Source organism: Mus caroli, unplaced genomic scaffold (genome assembly GCF_978045245.1).
Source record: "Mus caroli unplaced genomic scaffold, Mus_caroli_1 scaffold_11, whole genome shotgun sequence".
Classification (NCBI taxonomy): Eukaryota; Metazoa; Chordata; class Mammalia; order Rodentia; family Muridae; genus Mus; species Mus caroli.
Genome location: NW_028227266.1, coordinates 81,553,836 through 81,573,721, shown reverse-complemented (window position 1 = coordinate 81,573,721; position 19,886 = coordinate 81,553,836). Strand labels below are relative to the sequence as shown.

The window sequence follows — 19,886 nt, the reverse complement described above, 5'->3', positions numbered from 1 at the left end:
ATAACTTGTAAGACATATTACTATATGCTCAACCCTCATCAGAGAAGATTCTTCTTGCAGTAGGTAGCAATTAACACTGAGACCTACAACTGGACAGTCAGCCCTAAATGGATGTCATTATTAAACTCTTCCTTTTGAAGGCTTGGGGGTTGACTCAGAAGAAAAGGGAAAGGCTGTCGGAAAGCAGAGGTGATGGATGGCTCCAAGGAAGGAGCTTCTTCCAGACACAAGGCTGATGCACATATGAACTCACATAGTCTGTGATAATACTCGCAAGACCTGCATAAGTTTAAGTCAGACAAAATCCCAGTTCAGGGATGGGAAAATGGGTCCTACCCATAACTATTTGCAATTGGTAGCTACAGGGGAAGAGAAAAAACACTTTTCTTCAATGGTACACGGGTATATTAACTACACTTCAGGGCAAGCCTCATGATCAGGAATAGTTGGCCAACAAAATAATAATCCTCTGTCTTTCTCTCTCTGTCTCTGTCTCTGTCTCTGTGTGTGTGTGTGTGTGTGCGCACGTGTGCACACGCGCACAGGTGCACTTTGATTTTGGATTTTTAAGAGAAAGACAGAATATAAAGTTGGGTGGATGTGTTGGAGTCCGTCAAAAGACCCTCACTCACAAAGACCACAGCGATCAACATCGATGCAAACTGCAAGAGGATTTTTTTTATTGCTCCAATGCCTTGGGGACCCCCCCCCCCCAGCACACAGGCAAGAGCAGAGTCCCCGAACAAACAAAGAACACACTTTTTATACCTTGTAAGGGGCAGATTTAGGCAACAGGGCTAGCTGGCTTATTCTCATTGGTGTAGCAAGTAACCCTTTCAGGCACTGGTTGGTTTGCATAAGGTGACTATCTTTGGCCTAGTCCCTCACTCTGCCTGCCCTTGTGGTTTTTTTCTCAGCATTGTTTAGTCGGCCAGCTTCCTTATCTGGCTTTGTACTTGGCCCGATAATATAGTTTGGAAAGTCTCTTCATAGTGGGAAGGGGCTGGGTGGTCTTGAATTTATTTTGGATTCTACAGATGGAGGGGGTAGAATCTGTGAGGAGTTGGGGGAGGGAAAATAATATAATCAAAATACATTGTATGAAACATTTTAAAAGAAAAGCATATAGACTGTGATGAAATGGAAAACATTAACATATTTCATGGAACATGAACTGTGCTTTTCTCGAGATGCAGCTCAGGTTCTACAGTTTTATACAACTAGACAAATACAAGCAAGACATGACTTAACCTGTTTTGCGAAGTAAAAATTCAATATGAGCTGGGTTTTTTTTTGTTAATTTTATTTTCAATATATAAATTCTCAATATACAAAAGAGTATGTTTTAATATATTTATTTCTTACAGCGTTTCTCAGAGTGTTCTGGAAACTAGAAAGTAATTGTATATATTCTGTGGCATTATGTTCAAAAAGTGGCAGATTTTACTGAGGCTTACTTAATATGCCATACAAAATGTATATCCCAGACAGAAAGAAGCACTGTAAAATGTATAAAAACAGATTTAAAAGTACAGACACATCATGTTTTAGTTAGAATTTTAAAGATGCTTTTTTTTCTTCTCTTTTCCTTTTACCTCAAAAGTAATGAACACCTTCGAAGCTGCATGGATGGTTGCACTTTTGATTTTCTGTTGTACAGTTAATGTGCCTGGCAATCTGGATAACTGATGATCATCCATTTGGCCTTCCCAGTCTTTTGTTTCTTCTTCTTTGATTAGTAAAGGTTTTCCCAGAGTTTGGCCAACGAGGTCACAGACTTCTTGAGCTTTGCGCCATGCATTCTCAACAGCAACCAGACAGGCCTGCCGCCTTAGGGATGCAAAGTAAAGATTAGGATGACATTAAAAGACCTGCGGCAGTCAATCATTTTGTTCAGAATGAATAATTTAAAGATGTGTTAACTCACCGAAGATTCTCAACAGAACCTGGTGTGTGATAGAACTCAGGTGGGCTGATGACAACGGAGCTATCTAGTTTTTCAACCAGAAAGTTACAAATATTTTGCATTTTTCCAAATTCAGTAAATGTAATGCAGACCTGTAAGTGAAAGGATACTTGATGTTATTTTCATGCCTCATGTAGTTTTAAATTTTTTGTGTAAAGATAAGTATAAATAGTAAAGCCAAGCAAGTATGGTGGTACACGACCTTAATTCCAGTCTGGTGGTACACGCCCTTAATCTCAGCACTTTCGAGGCAGAGTCATGTAGACCACCCTGGTCTACAAAGCAAATTCTAGGTCAGCCAAGGTTACATAGCAAGACCCTGTCTCAAACAAACAAACAAACAAACAAACAAACAAGACTTCTGATAATGAAATTTAAAGTGATCTGATATTAGCTTATATACTTAAAAATTCTTTGAAACCATTTTAAAATTTATTTGTTTTTATTTTTTTTCTGAAATTGGAGGGTTCTCCCTTTCAGGGTTATTATTTGGCTAATTTCTAAACATTTCCAACACTGCAATCTAATTTATTCAGTTAGACTTATGATTGGTAGTGAGTATGTCATAGTTCACTGACACCGCTGAGGTATGTGTCCCCTTCCAGCGGTCTGACTATGTACAGAAGTGAATCTGACTGTCCTCTGGAACTTCATCACACTAGGCCTCTTCTAGGAGGCTGGTGCATGGTTTAGGTCATCTGCCTATGGATCCTTCAGAGAACCTTGCTTTTCACTAAAAGCCCCGGGGCGGGGGTGATGGTGGGGAGGGTTCCTGTTTCATCCTTAGGAATGGGAGCTTTTCAGATTCCTGTTGCTCTCACAGACCTTGTCCTTTACCCTAAACCCTAGGAGACTACTCCCTGCACCAACTTGAGGCCTTCTTTCCAGCCCCTGCATGAGTCCCACCTTTGGCCAGTCTCCAGGAAGTTTGAGAAAGTGATGTACCCAACTGAATCAAGACCAGAGATTTTTATGATCTTCTGGGTCAGAATCAGACACTAACTTTCATGACATGCCAGAAGGGTGAGTCCCAGAGAAGCAGCGAGGAGCTAAAATGCATGGATTTTCTTTTCTTTTTTTGAGACAGGGTTTCTCTGTGTAGCCCCGGCAGTCCTAGAACTCACTTTGCACACCAGGCTGGCCTAAAATTCACAGAGATCTGCCTAGTCTGCCTTCGTGTTGGGATTAAAGGTGACACCACCACCTGGCCTGTAGGTTTTCTTTGTTGCTAAAAAGTTCATGGGGGAGCATAGGCTTCCTGATGACCCACTCAGGCTGGAACTGGCCCTACAAAGGGTAATTCCTCTTTGCTTTCCTTGGGCAGGACAGATGAGATTCAGAATCCCAGGTCCAAAAGAGTCCAATCCCTCTAGACCAGTTTTAATTGAGAGCTTCTAGGCCTGAGCAGTAAGGAAGAAGTTTCAAAATATAGCAGTTTAAAAACAGTCCTGTGTGTGTGTGTGTGTGTGTGTGTGTGTGTATAAGGTTACAAAAGAGGGAAAGAGGGTCAAGATCACTGGGAAGAATGTAAGAACAAAAGAGGGGATGGTGTCTTTAAAATCTCTTCAAAATCACATGTATAGAGAAGTCAACTTGAGCAATCTAATTCAAACCTTGGTATACAAATCTATGAACTCAGGACAGGGTTGGGGCATGGGCCACATTCCACGCTTCACATCATCCCAGAGATGGAGACAGTGGCCATGAAACATCATTGCTAGAGGGTCCTTTCTCAGTAAACCCGAGGCATGTATAAAAGGGGCAGTGAGGAAGGAAGGCAGTCGATCAAATCCTGGGAGATGGGAAGGTGGAAACCCAAGGGCCTTCAGTGGTCTGGGTGCACATCCATCCTCGGATGGATGGGTTTATGCTGGCATTGTCTAGAGGAGGCCAGGTGCTCCTGGTATTTTTCAGGGTAACTGTGTTAGGAGATATATGGGGAAAAGGCCTCCAGCTGACCCTGACTGCTCTCTCACCCTGCTGCTCTGTTAAACGTGAGTGTGAGAGGCTCCACTGTGGGGGTGCTGACATAGCCTGGTCTACCCAGGACACTTGTGGGCATACACATGAAGCTGATTGGGCCCTAGTTTCCACCTCTGGGGAAGAAGAAAAGCAAGAAGCCCAACAGAGCTACGAAACAGGAAAGGGGGCCTCAGGCTCTGCAGTACTAAGAAGCTGTCAAGACCCCAGCATCCTGGTCCCATCCTGTGTTGGCACCTGATGATGGCAAGGTTCGGCTTTCTGTTTGATGTGCCCCCATCACTCTGGGGTCCCGGAAGTGATGTGGGCACAGGAAGGAAGTGGGCCTGGAAGAGCTTGAGGAAGCTCTGGCAGTGTGAGGGTGCTGTACACTACTGAGAGTGTTCTTTTTAAGAGCTTGAGGCAGACGGCACAGACTTAAAGTGGCTGGGGTAGAACTTCTTGGCACTGTGGTCAAGTAGCGACTGGTAACAGGCTTCTGGCAGACAGAAAACAGGCAAGCCACTCATGGGGGTGCACATCTCAGTACCACTGTCCACTTGGCCAAAGAAGCTGTTGACTAAAGGTGAGAAACACACAATGTAAGTGGAGTGCCACAGAGTGTTGAGGGCTGGAGCATAGTACTCCAAGATGGCCCCAACAGAGCCACCACACATAGGCATGCATATGCAGGAGTAATGTCCCACAGGGTTTTGCCCTCTTTCCCATGGAGCCATTCTACAGTAGGAACGTAAGTACTCAGCACCCCAGACAAGTTCCAGAACCCCATCTCCTATTGTCTGTGGACAGGGTGATGTGTCTTTCCCGTGATGGTCACAATCTGACACGTACCCTTTGCTAACTGTGGTGACTCCCAGCTTGTTCTAGTCAGACTGAGGGGTCCCCAGCATGCTCTGATGCTGGCTCCAGGCTTAAGAGTTTCCTGAGGTGAGTTACTCTGCGTCTTCCCCTGGGCCTCATCTAAATAATTATATCTGTCCCATTACTTTACAAATCTCAGATAATTTTATTACTAGTTACTTCCTCACCTGCCCGGCCTCTGGCAGTTAACTGACCTCTCCCCTGATGACCGACGTGCCTTTTCCAGGAATATGCTGTCTTTGGAGACTCCTTTAACTTGGTTGGCATAGTGCATGTGAAGTTTCGGCATGTTCTTGCATAACTGTTCTAATCTGAGCAGTGTTCTGTTATACGGATAAACCCACAGTTTGTCTGAAACATTTGTTCCCAGTTTGAGGTTATTATAACTAAAGATGCTTTGCAAAGTGATTGTCAGTATTTTGCATTTCTGGATGTATTTTATTTTGCTCAGTTTGCTAATTACTACTTTTAAAGGCTAGCTAGGATTTGGAATAAGATTGTTAATAAATTTATGTGTAACTCATTTTAGGAAGAACAAGTATCAATAGTCTTGAGTCTTCCAAATCACAAACAAGATACACTTCTCTCCTTTCTTAGGAATTTCATTTCTCTCAGAAATGTTTTATAGTTTTTAGCATATTTTATCAGGTGTATCCCTTGACATTTAAAATTTGTTTATTACTTCTAAAAGATTTTCCCCATAAAATTTTCTAGATAGATGGTTGTATTGCTTCTGATTAAAGAGTGTTTTATTTTGTCCTTCTCAATTTGAATATTTTTATCCTTTCTTGCCCTGCTCCCAAACTACAATGACTAGAATTTCAAGTATAATGCCAAGAAGTCATAGTGTAGCCACCATCTTTGTATGGTACCTGGTCTTAGGTACAAAGGTGTTCAGTATTTCATCATAAAGGTATAAAGTTACCAGCAGCTTTTTAAATAGGTATCCCTTAACTAGTTAATTAGTTAAATTCTATTATCTTTGCACTGAGTATTCTGAAACTTTGTGTAATATTAGAAGTGGAAGGACTTGTATATCATCTTAATTACTGTGGGAACCCAACTCCAAGATGGCGCCGTTTTCCGGTTGCCGTTGTCATAAACAACACCACTGCACAGGCGTCAATTCGAATTTGGCGCCAACCCCTCCCAAGCGGGTACATGCAAATTGGGTGCCGGCAGACTGACCAATCTCAGGGGGCCAGGAAGCCTTCTCCTGTGCTGGGGTGCATATAAGCAGGGCTCCCTGGGCGCCCGGGTTCCCTGTAGAAGCATCGAGGCGTTCCTGCAATAAAGGCTGTTGAGAAGAATCCGACTGTGTCCTGTCGTTCTTGCTGGTCGAGAGCAGACACGACAAATTACATTACTCCTTTATCATTAAGAACCATTGCACACACTAGCAAGATTTTGCTGAAGGGACCCTGTTATAGCTGTCTCTTGTGAGACTATGCCGGGGCCTAGCAAACACAGAAGTGGATGCTCACAGTCAGCTATTGGATGGATCACAGAGCCCCCAATGGAGGAGCTAGAGAAAGTACCCAAGGAGCTAAAGGGATTTGCAACTCTATAGGTGGAACAACATTATGAACTAACCAGTACCCCGGAGCTTTTGACTCTAGCTGCATGTGTATCAAAAGATGGCCTAGTCGGCCATCACTGCAAAGAGAGGCCCATTGGACTTGCAAACTTTATATGCCCCAGTACAGGGGAATGCCAGGGCCAAAAAGTGGGAGTGGGTGGGTAGGGGAGTGGAGGGGAGGGTATGGGGGACTTTTGGGATAGCATTGGAAATGTAAATGAGGAAAATACCTAATAAAAATATTAAAATAAAAAAGAAAGGAAGGGGGAAAAAAAAAGAACGATTTTGTTCTTTGTGTGTAACAGTCTTTGCTCTGTAGTTTACTGTGGGTAACACTCTTACAGTTTATCCACAGCTGAGTCACAGCTGAATGGTATGTTCTTCTAGATCTCATTACTTGTAACCAAAACATTCTCATATTTAGAGTGTGTGTCCCTCCATAGAGATGGAGTCCACTCTTTTACACAATCTAAAATTCTTTTTAAAAGACAGACTATTACTTTACAGTCCTGGCAAACTGATAGTCTGTGAGTCCTAGAACTCACAGAGATCCATGTCTCTGCCTGAGTTTACAGACCAGACCTGTGTCTCCACACCCAGACAAAATACTTTCTTTTGCTGAAGGTATTTAGACCATTTACATTTTATAAGATTATTGATAAGCCTGTGATCTTATTATTTTGTATTTGTTTGCTCTTCTGTTTAATTCCTGTTTTTATGTTATTATTATTCTATTTTAGCTCTCATTGCTTATTAATTGTAATGCTGCTTTAGTATTAATAAGATACATCTAAGTTGTCCCAGTCTATTTACAAGAGGTATAGTGCGCACCTAAGGCCTAAACAGTATGCTTTCATACTTTTCCTTCCTGGCCTTCACATTATTACTACTTTCCTTATAATTTTAGTGAGATTTTAAGAGATTTATATTTTGAAAAATATCTATTAAAACAGTTTCATTTTCCATTTTCTTTGTTCCTTTGTGTAGACAGATGCCTTTTTTTCTGATATCATTTTTTCCCCCAAATGATACTATTTAATATTTTTCAAAAACAGGTCTATAGGTAATGAATTATTTCAGTTCATGAAAACCCCTTTAATTGGCTTTTATTTCCGGATTTTTATTGGATATAGAATTTTAGGTTTACATAATTTTCTTCTTAATTGTTTATCTTTGAGATGGGATCTAGCTATATATATAAAATCAAGGCTAGACTGACACCTGCAATCTTTCCTGCCCACTCTCCAGCTAAAGTTAAAGACTTGTGTAATCATGGATGGCTTGTGTATATGGGGAGGTTGTTGTATGTAAGTTTTGTATATAGGCCTGTGCATGCACTTGTGGGGGCCAGAAATCTACCTGGTGTATCTTTCTATATCTCTCTCTGCACTGGTTGGATTAGCTGGTAGAGAGTCCTCCATATTTTCCTGTCTCCTCCTCCCAGTGTTGGGATTTTGCCACCATGCACAGTCCCCCACCCATTGTTGGGGGTCAGAGATCCAAATGCTAGTCCTTTTGCTTATTCAATGAATACTTTCCCCACTGAGCCATCTCTCCAGCATCCATAGCTCTTGTTAGTACTTTAAAGGTGTTGGTCCACTGTTTCCTTCTTTGTACTGTTTTCCATAAGAACAAAAAGAAAAACATTGATTTCTTGTGAACAGAGAGATAATTATGCAACAGTATTGCAGTGTGTTTAGGAAAAAACCAATATATACCTGCATCTGTACTGTTGGCAGTGCCAAGCAGCTGCTGGATCCTAGCCCCTGCAGAAAAGGGATGCGGAGACTACTGCACAGGTATTTCTTCCTGATCTAGATGGTGTAAAATCATTTGGACATACACCCACAAGTGGAATTGCTAGGTCATCTGGAAGTTTGTTTAATATTCTGGAAACATTCCACATTATTATCTACATGAGTTTTACTATTTTGCATTGTTGTTGGTGACATACAAAGCTCTAACTTCCCCACATCTCTGCCTACCACCATGTCTTGCTTTTACTACCCTAACAGGTGTGATGATATAATTCACTATTTCTCTGACAATTGGAGATACTGAATACAGTCCATATACCTGTTGGTATGTTTTTTATAAGTATCTATCCAAACCATCTGTAAATCTTTAAATCATGTTACTTCCTTTTGTGTTTTACATGTCTAACTACCATCTAACCATGTTACATGTTTAATAGCCCAGGAGATGACTAGAATATGTTAGATGTTTGCTGGCCAAGTGGAGTTTGCTACAGTCATCTCCATAGAGCCACACACCTTTCTTTATGACTAGTTAGCACACTCTGTATCTTATGCGTGTATTACCATGGTTTCCACTGACAGTTGGTGGTCATCTAAAGATAATCATGTGCTGGGATGGACAGTATCGTGTAATGTCTGGGTTCCAGGGAGTCCTACCTAAATCACAATCACATGCTTTCTTAAGGCATCACAACACTAAATGCTAAAAAGGCAGGTACAGCAGAAGTTAACCCAATTCTCACACAGTCAAGGACTCTTGCCAAAAACATAACTTCAGTCTTAGAACAACTCAGTGGTCTGAAAAACCCTCAAGTGTTCCAGCCCTTGTTCATGTCTAGAACTGTCTCTTCCCTGTTCTCTTGGTGACCCTTTATAATAATAAACTTAACTACAAGTGCCAGTGATGGTTCCAGACGATAATCCCAGTGCTCAGAAAGCTGATGTAGTAAAAGCGTAAATTTGAGGCTATTGTGGGCTACATTTTAAGACTTTGCCTAAAAATTAATAAAAATCAAAACATACCCTCCTAAGTAGAGTTTCCTGTTCCTCTCCTTACAAACTGAATTCCTAACAGGAAATCTCCTTTGCATCTTAATGATTGTAAAGGTTTTGCTTCTAGTGAGTTTGTAATAACTAGAATATTTTGCCTCTAATATGGCTAAATATTGATCTACATTATGTAAAAAATTTTTATCATTTCTGCTTCTATACAAGAAGTCAAGAGTTTTAATCTTTATTTTTTCCTAAGTGAAAAATGTTTTATTAACTAATGCTTCTCAAGGGAAGTTTACCTTAAATCCTTGCTCTCACCCAAAAGATTCAGAGACAATATCTTTTTATTACTTAGGGTTTTAGTTTACTACAAAAGGTTTTGCAAAAAATAAGAAAGCTTTTATAATTGTTATTAATTATATTCATTGGTAATTAAATATTAGCTGTGCCCAAAACAATACTTTGGCCAGAAAAAACATTATTGTAAAGTCATTTTTCTCATCCTCCCAGCCGATCATTGGCCCAAGTGGGCCCAACTAGCTGCTGGCTGCTGCAGGGCGGGGCCTTGAGACACAAAGTTTTCCAGAGCTATAGTACTTGGAGAGGCCACGATAGGCGGCAGGCAGCCTTACAGCGAACTCAGGAGAGGACCGTGTTCACATTGCCCGGAGCCTCCACGAGCTACTCCAGCAGAGTAGCCATATTTTCAGAGTAGTCATATTTTTTCCCCCGCTAAGGCCCGGGGTGCTCCGCCACCCTTGTTTAAGTTTTCTAGCCTGAGAAAAAGGCTGAGGTGGCGGAAGCGGCTGTGACAACAGGGCCAGCTCTGCCTCAGTGCTAGGACAGGAGCTGCCGCTTCAAAATTACAGGACTCAACAGCGAGTTAAAGTCCAGAGTCCTTTTCAAAGTGACTCCACATGCCAGGGTGTCAGGTGGCCAGGGCTAAAGAGGACTTAGGGTGTCAGGCCCTAGACCACAAAGCCACTACAAGGAAGGTGGGCGGGGTCGAGGTAGCACTCACCTCAAAACACAGTTTCATCATCCTATTAAAACCACTGTGATACTAATAAAAAATTGTAAAGTATATTCGTGTATTTTAGAAAACCTATAACAAAAAATGTATCTTAAAAACCTGACCAAGGGGCTGGTGAGATGGCTCAGTGGGTAAGAGCACCCGACTGCTCTTCCGAAGGTCCAGAGTTCAAATCCCAGCAACCACATGGTGGCTCACAACCATCCGTAACGAGATCTGGCGCCCTCTTCTGGAGTATCTGAGGACAGCTACAGTGTACTTACATATAATAAATAAATAAATCTTAAAAAAAAAAAAAAAAAAAAAAACCTGACCAAGTGTCTGTTCCTTGTTCCAAACAGCAATTAATTTGGTTATTACAAAATATTAATGATTGATCTATTACGCACCATCATTTTAAATAGATTAACAATCAATATCCCAAAGATGAGTTAAAAATTGTATTTATGTATACTTTTGTATCCTTATAAATTCACGCATGCATACATCCCAATTATTGTGTTTAATAACAACCCCAATATGAGACGTAAGTAAATGTAAATTAGATCACATGCTTAGTCTCTTTAAGTTTTCCCCTGTTTCATCACAAATAATCTAGTTGTGTGCTGTAGATGGTGTTTTTAATTTCTGAACAATCAAACCTTAATTTGTATATTAATAGTCAATGCTATATCTCAGAGCTCACAATTTCTTAAGACTGTTCGTCCCTCAGATGCTATTAATTCTCAAATTTGCAATTGCTTATGCATAAACAACTCATAGAAATAATGCTGTCCTTTTAAGAAGGCGGTTTTTAGACATTTATTAAATTGTTCTAAATTGCCTGGACATTTTAAAACAATGCCAGGCTAAATTTATATCTCAGACAGTCTATAGGTTGTACATATAAGGTACATAAAATATATAACCTCATTCTTTATATATTCATAACAGTTATGGTTTAAGATAATATTTTAGTATTCTTAAAAATTGTGCATGTATAATTCTTTCCTTTTAGTGTCCTCAGTTACTATTTGTTTCCACATAATAGTGTTAATTCGTGAGGACTTTTACTTAATAATTTGCTACAAATGAATGCTCTTATTTCTAGTTAATAAATAAATTATACACACGTGACTCTTAATAACTTTTCAAGCTTTCTAGTTACAACCGCTCCTTAAGAGAAATAATTGAAAGTGCAATTAGTCACTGCCCCTTTACAGCCAAGTATTAAAATGTTTTGTCAACAAGTTATTAATTCAAAAGATTAGATATTGTGAAACTTTAAAACTTTAACTTCTTAAAAGACAAAGAAGGGAGAAATTGTATCCCCGTACATACTACTTAGTGCATTCCCATGCACACTATTTAAATAATACCTTTATTTTCAAATTTTGAAATTTAAATGTCAAAGAATTTAATAATGCTTTATAGTATCTTAAAAGGATCTACTTATTGGCTTATAGATTAATCCTAAACAGCTACCTTAGTAGGAAAGGGAAAAACATAGGTTCTCTCCACAGAACGCCACAGAAGCATGATGGTTAATTCGTGTGACGAGCTGGCAGGTGAGTTGACTCAGTGCCCTGATTGAAATGACTAGGAAACTAAATTAGATTCATGTTTTAGATCCATCCTTGCTTACCATTTTTCCAGTTTAGACTAGCTTCAAGCCTTTTAACTTTATGGCAATAGTACATCAGAGACTGTATATTCTGACTTAGTAAGATGAGTCATTTAATAGAGTCATAATGATTTTTCTCTTTTCTTCATTGTGACCAGTCATTCTAACTCAATCTTAGTGTTTGTGGTGTTTAGGTGCTCTCTCCATGTGGCTATTATGCCATCTTACACCCTTTCTCTTAAGTAGATCTCATTACATTTAAAAGTATCACCAGATATATAATATCAGAATGATTTTGAGAAAAATTATCTTTTATCATCTCCATAAGGGTAATTTCTCTAGTAGATTTCAGCTTAAGAATAAGTCTGAACTGTAGTCGGAATTCTACAAAGTCCAGGTGCTTCCACTCAGTGCATACCTCGGCTTCCATGTGATACGCATTTTCTACTCTTCTAATGTCCTTTGTCACAGTTACATTTTCTGCCTGAAACAGAAAATATCAAATTAAGGTTACTAAATTTGGCTACAAAATTCAGTTGCTTCTGCCTATCAATGAAGAAGCCAAGTTTGAAATATGAAGACATACAGTATGCAAAATGAACTGCCTGGGTTGATGCTTTAAATTTTCTTAAAAGTGCCATGAAATCAATTAGAAGCCTACAGATACTTGTTCAAAAAAAAAAAAAAAAAGAACAGTTCACTTCATTTTTCAGAATTTATTTCACTTGTAGAGAAAATATGGACTTATTTGACATAGTACCAGCCATATGTATCTTTGGGTAAGTTACTCTGTAGTTTTGAGTCTTTGCTTCCACATGTATACAATCAGGTCAACAGAAACACCATCTGATTGTTATAATGATTTAAAAACAAGTTATATGTAAAGAGTTTGGATGGAGAAGGCAATAGACAGAAGTAGACTCCATAATATTACAGTATAGAACTCCACCAAACATTTCTAGCCACAATTTACTTCTCAAACTATGAGCAAAAGAAGAAAAGAATAAAAAGAAAGAAAGAAAGAAAGATCCCACAACCAACAGATATATTTATATGAGCATGATTGCCATTGAAATCTTCCCACAGACATGGATGCAAGCTAAACAATGAGTTCTTCCATCTGGGAAACAAGTGTCATCTTGAGTGAATGAGTATGATTTGACATGGACACAGTCATGTCAGGGATCTCAATGCCTTAGCACCATGGGAATGGCAAAGCCTTCTTCCAATCAGAATGATGATGGTGTATGCAAAATGGCCACCTTACTTTCGCCAACACACACACACACACACACACACACACACACACTTTACACCCTAGAGACTATTCCTGAGATTAATCAAACCAGCTTCCTTGTTCAGCTATATGCAACAATCCCACCTCCCCATTCCACTGCATTTAATAAGCCCACTGAGCTCTGGGGTGCTGCAGCTTCTTTATCAGAGAGCACAGCCTGCCTCTGTCCATATGTATGTTATTTCTCCATTCCTTTCTGCCTCAGATAGGTCAGTCCCTGGACCCGCGCGGAACATAGCACCTCTTGATGCTTAATCCCAGGTTAGAATCAGTGTTCATTCTAACACTGTTTCCATCTTCCCTCCTCACTGGTGAGAAACGTGGCTCATACAATTGCTCAGCACTGGTATACTATGTAAAGCAGTTTCAGAAGTGCTAACTAGTGTACCCTGGAAAGCTAAGCCTGGGGGTTCTGTACCTTTATCTTCACTCTTACAGTTTCCAGGTAAAATATTCTTTTCTAATTACTCAGGACGAGCCTTTCCCCACTCCCTTTAGTTCAGCTGTGTCCTCTGTTAATAATAGAACTGGGTTAATTTATTACCGTCTGAATTCCATCCTGAGATTAAGGTCTGACAGCCTGTTTCATGCCTTTCCTCCTCCAGTTTGCAAATGTTAAGTTCTCTCTTTGTGCCTTACAGCTCCTTGGGTTTTGACAGGCGCACACAGTGAAGTACCAAGCACTCCAGCACAGAGAAGAATAGTTCTTCCACATTAACAGTTCCCCTGTGCATCTCTTTTATAGTCAACCATTTAGTTGTCTCCATAGGTTTGCGTTTTCTGAATGTTATATGAATGGAATAATGAAACATTTGTCTTTCTTTTTGGTATGGCTTTTTACTTCAAAATATGCATCTAAATGGCCACATTTTGTCTACACTATAGGTAAGCGGCCAGAGATACTGTTAAACATCCTACAATATACAGGTTAAGCCAACAAGAGTGACTGACTTATTCAGCTCAGCATGTCATTAGTGCTAAAGCTAATAAATCTACCATACCAGTCTGGTTTATGAGGCTTTCCTGACTAAACTATTTTTGTTTCTACATACATATAAAAAGGCAGACTTTTAAGGTGAAATGGTCAATTCAGGACTAGCTATTTACATAATATGAAAAGGTAGGGTGACAGACTTAGTAGCCCTATGTAAGAATAAACTCAAAAAGTGAAAACCTTACAACTGTTCAGAAAAGAACTGAATAAACTGACTACAATACTGTAAAACCAGCATTTATCCTGAAATATATATGCTTAGTATCAAATATAAAGAGAAGTTTTACTTGCTCTGTAGAGGTTTCCACCATCTAGAATTACAAACTGAATCTCCACGTCCCCATTTAACACGCACGCCCTGTTCTCTGCAGGCAAGAAATCTTTCCAGTAGATCAGGAACGAAGGGAGAATAGGGCCTCAAAGGTTTTGCAAAGATTTAATAATTTAAGCAGCTGTGGATAATATAGGAGTACCACGTGAGCTATTATTACTCTCTGTCTGGCTCAAAATAGCTTGAGAATGCAAAAAAAAAAAAAAAAAAAAAAAAACAAAACCAATGACTTGGAATATTTCAAAATGATCAAGGCCATAAAGAATTCTCATGTCATAGTTATGTTCCTCCTCCTAAGCAGCAACTGGTGACTGCGGTGAATCCCGAGAGATCTCAACCATTTTGCATTACCACATTTGCTTGCCACAGACATGCAGATATCAAAATAAAAGCTAATTTGTCTGTAGCATTTCTCTTGCCACAAACAGAAGTGAGGTTGTCCATTCAGGTTTTACTTATAGATTTATTTATGTATGTATGTGTTTTGCTCATATGGATGTCTGTGTACCATGTGTGTGCTTGGTGTCCTGCCTGTAGAGTTTAGAGGAGGCTAACAGATCCCCTGGAACTACAGCTGACATGTGTGAACCAGGAATTGAACAAAGGTCCTTGGTAAGAGCAACAGGTGCTTGTAAGCAGGGAGCCACGTCTCCAGCCCACAGGATTGCTTTTCTAGAGTGGTTATAATAAGTAAGTGTGGCTGCCTTAAGATGACTTACCATCCTGTGATGTAAGCCTTGGGATGCATGCACCATTTTGAGTTTCAAAGAAAGATACCAGGAAAGCCGGGGACCTAACCATATAAAACCTGAGTAGCCACAAAATTACCTGACTTTTCAGTTATATAAAACAGTGATTTTTATTTTCAAAAGGTAAATGGAGATTATCTTGCAAAGTTAAGATGGACTAATAAAGGTTATGAGCATAGCTACTTATCTAGATAAAAGAAAATAAAACCATTGTCATTTTACCAAAATAAACTCCAAGCATAGAATATTTAATAAACTATTAAGGATTCCTAAATATTTGAAGATGTACTACTTACTGGCCATATTGCCTTAAAACCATGGAGTGAATACACAGTATATTAAAGGTAGAAAACATACAGAAAAGAATATTTGGCTAAACTGTCAAAACTTAAAACTATATAATATATATGACAAAAACACAGATTTGTTTTTGTAATATATGATTGCCATAAGCTATTGGTGATCATACTTTTTAGGAGTCCTATAAATGAATATGGAAAAGAATAAAAATAAATGGGGGAAATACTAAGAACTAAAAATTCGTGGAAAAAGCTTAATTTCCATTGTTAAAAAGGGAAAAAAAATGATTCTTTGGACTTTGCATTTTGAGTGCTGAGAGTATAGGAATTGGCTCCCCCGTCCATCCAACCACTGGCTATTTTTTTCTTTAAAAAAGTATGTGTGTGTGTGTGTGTGTGTGAGCTTTTAGAGTAACACCTTCATCGGACCCCTGAATGTGTGAATAAGTGGGTCTGATTCCTGTGCCCTCTCTTGGGGTGCTTTTATTTTTCTTTTCACTTGGCTTGTCCAGCTTTGATAAGTTAGTTTTGCTTCACCTTATTATATTTTACTTTGCTATGTTTTCTTGCTTCTCTTAGAAACCTGTTCTTTTCTAATGCGAGACAGAAAAAGGAGTGGGTCAGGAAGTGGGGAAGAGTTGGGAGTAGAGGGAGGGGATGCTGTATTCAGATTATATTGTATGAGAAAAGAATCTATATTTAATAAAGGGGCAGAAAGAAAACATAAAGGATATTAAACTTACAATTGGGGGAAAAAAACACTAACTGCTTGTGTGATTTGTCCTTTAGAAGCTGTTGATAAGCCTTGTTTGGAGAAAAAAGTTAAATATATGTCTCTAAATAGTTTGCCCCTCATCACACACGAAAATATTATCTCTCTTATTGCCTACCAACCTGCCCGAGGCAAGTTTAGTTATTGAAAATAATACAGTTATGAATAGGGCAAGTAGTGGAGTCTACAGCCTAAGATGGTATACAGAATAGAATACACTATAGTGACTATCACCTGCAATGTTTGCATGCCCCATTCATATACTGAACCAAGTTACTGGTGTGATGGTGTAGGTGGCCTCTGAGGTTAGATGATGAGGGTGGAGCCTCGTGGATGGAATTAGTGTCCTCATGAAGAGGCCCCAGTGAGCTGCCTTCTCTCATGTAAGGACACAGGGATCAGGCACCATCTATGTATCATAGACCAAATCAAAACTGATGGTGCCTTGGCCTTTCTAACTTCCAGGACTATAATGTGGAGAGCCTTTTTGGGGTGCTGCTTGGTAGGAGTCTGACATTGGCCAAGACAAGGAAGTAAGCTCAGGTCGGAATCTGACATTAGAGCATGACAAAGAAGTACGTTCAGGCAGGGACCTGACAATGTGTAAGGACAAGGAAGCAAGAATCTGGTTTTAGGGTAGAACAAAGAAGTAGGCTCAGATATCTTGATCATCCTTAGAAACTGCTATCACCGGAGTGTTCTCGGGGCTTTGTGTTTATTGTCTTGCTTGTTCCTTGACTATTGTCCTTTTAGTTCCATATTGTACGGCACGCCCTTAATACTTGCATGTAATTAAAATGGTATAAAAATCAGATTGGGAAAATTAAACTTGCCTTCAATCTCAGAATTGACTGGGGTCATACTACAATGTTGTCTATCTGTCTTTTTCTTTTTTTTAATCCTCACTCCCGAGCTGGAGAACCTGTTGACTGACTGAACGGGCTTGGTCACTATAATAAACACTAACTAACCCTAACCTAACACTAAGCTAGTCAGATTGTGATATTCCATTATAGCAGCATCCCCTCCCTCCCCAAAGTAAGACAAAATGATGCCAAGTGCCACTTAAGTCTGAATGGTGTTAGGGAGTGCTTAATACATGTTTCTGGATTAAGCAAACACTAGTTAGAACTTTACATTTCCCCATTAGAGAGATGCTAAAACTGACTAACTTCATACAAATCCATAAACCTAAGATCTACTAGGTAATTTAGCTAACACCTTATGCATTGCTCCATTATTATTTTTTTTTTTTTACTCATTCCAAAGCATTTTTTCATTGTATGTGCTATGTATATGAGCTTACTCAGATGACAACTGCTCGGAGAGATAATGACATCAAGAATGACAACAGGCTGACACTCGTTCTTTAAAGGAAGACGTGAAGTATTGCATAACAGGGATTAGTGTGGAGAAGAGAATGTCTAGAATGTGATTTTGGTCTGGTTCTTAAAAACAAAAGTCATCTAGGCTCAGAGGGGGTAGAGAAGCCAGGAAGGATGAGGAAGTCAGTTTTCATCTGTCAAGTGTTTAGGGTGGGAGAGGCCCTCCAAGCAGGGAAGTGCGTATTGACAACCCAGTATTCCAACGTTTAAATCACATAAGGGCTTTGTGAAGTTCATAACTTACCGTTAGAAGTACTAATATGATTTTTATACTGTTGAACAAGCTATCTATATGAGTGCTTTCCTCCATGAGCAAAGATAACCTGGAAGACTACTGACCTTCTGTGGCTTGCCTCGAACACTGGAGACTTTGAATGTAACTGTTGTATTTATTTTGTTTTACATGTTAGAAGTTAGATACATGGGTTCGATTATGTTCTGTGTCAGTGACATAAAACACTCATTACATTATTTAAACAGGACTGCAGCAGGTTGCTTAGGAGATAGTTTTCTACATTTTAAACCTATTTTTAAAATTCGTTTACAATTTACATTTAAACTTTTTTAACTGTAACATAACCTGGGAACCCCACCCCATCATTTCAATTATTCTGGTTTTAAATGCAACACAAATACATTTTCTTTTTAAAAATAAAGACCAAGTTTTTCAAAGGTCTGACATTTCTAGGACAGAAGCAATACTAGGTTGCACTTTAACCAAATCAGAGTCACCCCTGAAAACCAGGGTTCCTGCAGCTGGGGTCTTGTTTTGTACAATGCTAACATTGAGATGGCTGACTGTCTGTGGCTTCTGATTTTCTTTCATATTAATTATTTGCAATATGGCAGAGTTGGAAGCAATATCGATTGTGGTTCCAGGAACAGGATTTCAAATATTTTTTCTTTTAAACTCAGAGCATTATTTTATTGCCCTAAATTTGGAAAGTGGTGATATTAAAACACGCCTAAGAGTCGCTGTGTGGACATTTTTGCCCCATTCGTTAAAAGCAGGGAGGCTTAAGGTGCGACCTATTTAGTGATTTGTTCCACAGACATGTCTAAAAAGTAGAAATATTTCACCTGTGACACCTACATACGTTGACTTAAAAAAGTTAAAACTAAAAAGGTGGAAAATTTGGGGTAGGCGATCATTATAAACCATAAATAGATGCTAATAAATACACTGAAGAGCCACTCCACACAAACCTTTGATTGGATGGAAGCAGTTCAGGCGCCTCACCGGCCTATTTCAACACGCAGAATAAAAACTACCAAAGTGTGTGTATGGGGAGGGGGGAGTGGGGAGGAGAAGGTTCAACATTCTACTTATGCAAACATTTACATGTAATTTTTCAAGAAAACATTTCATCACTCTAACCTTAATAACAAAACCACTGTAGCAAACGTCACCAGATAAAAACCTACCCAACCTGCATTCCTGATTTCAAGTTCGCTGCGGCCCATAATGGCTTTCATCTAGATTCTAGAAGGAAAGGTCAAGCATCCATTGCGCCCTAGAATGGATCCTGCGGTAACAAAGCATCCCCAAAGATCCAGAGTCACTCGCTCTGCACCCCGTCTCTAAAGGCTCACCTGCAACCCCTGCTGCTGGAGGCTCTGCGTGATGTAGTCCAGGCGGCGACACACACTCTTCTTAGCCTCGGCCGACACCTCCTTGGTGCTGCTCACTCTCACGGTCACCAGCGCCCGGTCGGGTCTGGCGGACACCTCGGCTGCGCCGCTCACGTGGACCTCGCGGGCTCCCGGGTGGGCCTGCGCGACGTGAGGGCGGCGGCCGATCGGCTGCGCCTCCGCGGCCGAGATCGGATGGTTTTCCCGGCCCCGGTCAGCCCAGGGTACCAGTTCCATGAACACCCGCGAAGCAGGGGCGGGTTGCAGCGACATAGCCCGGGCAGCTGTGTTGCCATAGCAACGCCGGGTTGATGGCGTGGAGTGACGTTTAGTTGCCGCGCTTGCTAGTCCGCGCGGAGGATGCCGGGATGGAGGTGCCGCTGCAGGGTGGAGACCGGTTTTTCCCTCAGGGAAGGAGGCCTGCACACGTTTTAAATAGTTACCTCCTCAAGGCCTGCAAGAACCGGAGCTGTCTGTCTTGCCCTCGCGGTCAGTGATCACGGGCCTTCCACGTGACCAGTCGTTCTCCCCCCCCCCCCCCCCCCCCGGCCGCCTCCATCCCTCAGTCCGCATGGGGATGTAGGCTCTGTGTTTCCGTAGTGTGTGATCCCGGTAGCCCTTTCTTCCCGAATTTCACGGTGCAGGGGCGGCCTCC

At 40.3% G+C, this 19,886-nt stretch overlaps 1 protein-coding gene across 1 annotated transcript; it reads right to left on the bottom strand.

Moving 5' to 3' along the window:
• Positions 1–734: 734 nt before the first annotated feature.
• Positions 735–19,673, bottom strand: Irak1bp1 (interleukin 1 receptor associated kinase 1 binding protein 1). Its single transcript, XM_021172807.3, has 4 exons — positions 19,193–19,673; positions 12,191–12,256; positions 1,928–2,058; positions 735–1,830 (listed from the first exon to the last, which is right to left on the bottom strand). Exons 1-4 carry the CDS (start codon positions 19,502–19,504, stop codon positions 1,560–1,562), a joined length of 780 nt encoding a protein of 259 aa, XP_021028466.1. The 5' UTR covers positions 19,505–19,673; the 3' UTR covers positions 735–1,559.
• Positions 19,674–19,886: the final 213 nt, after the last annotated feature.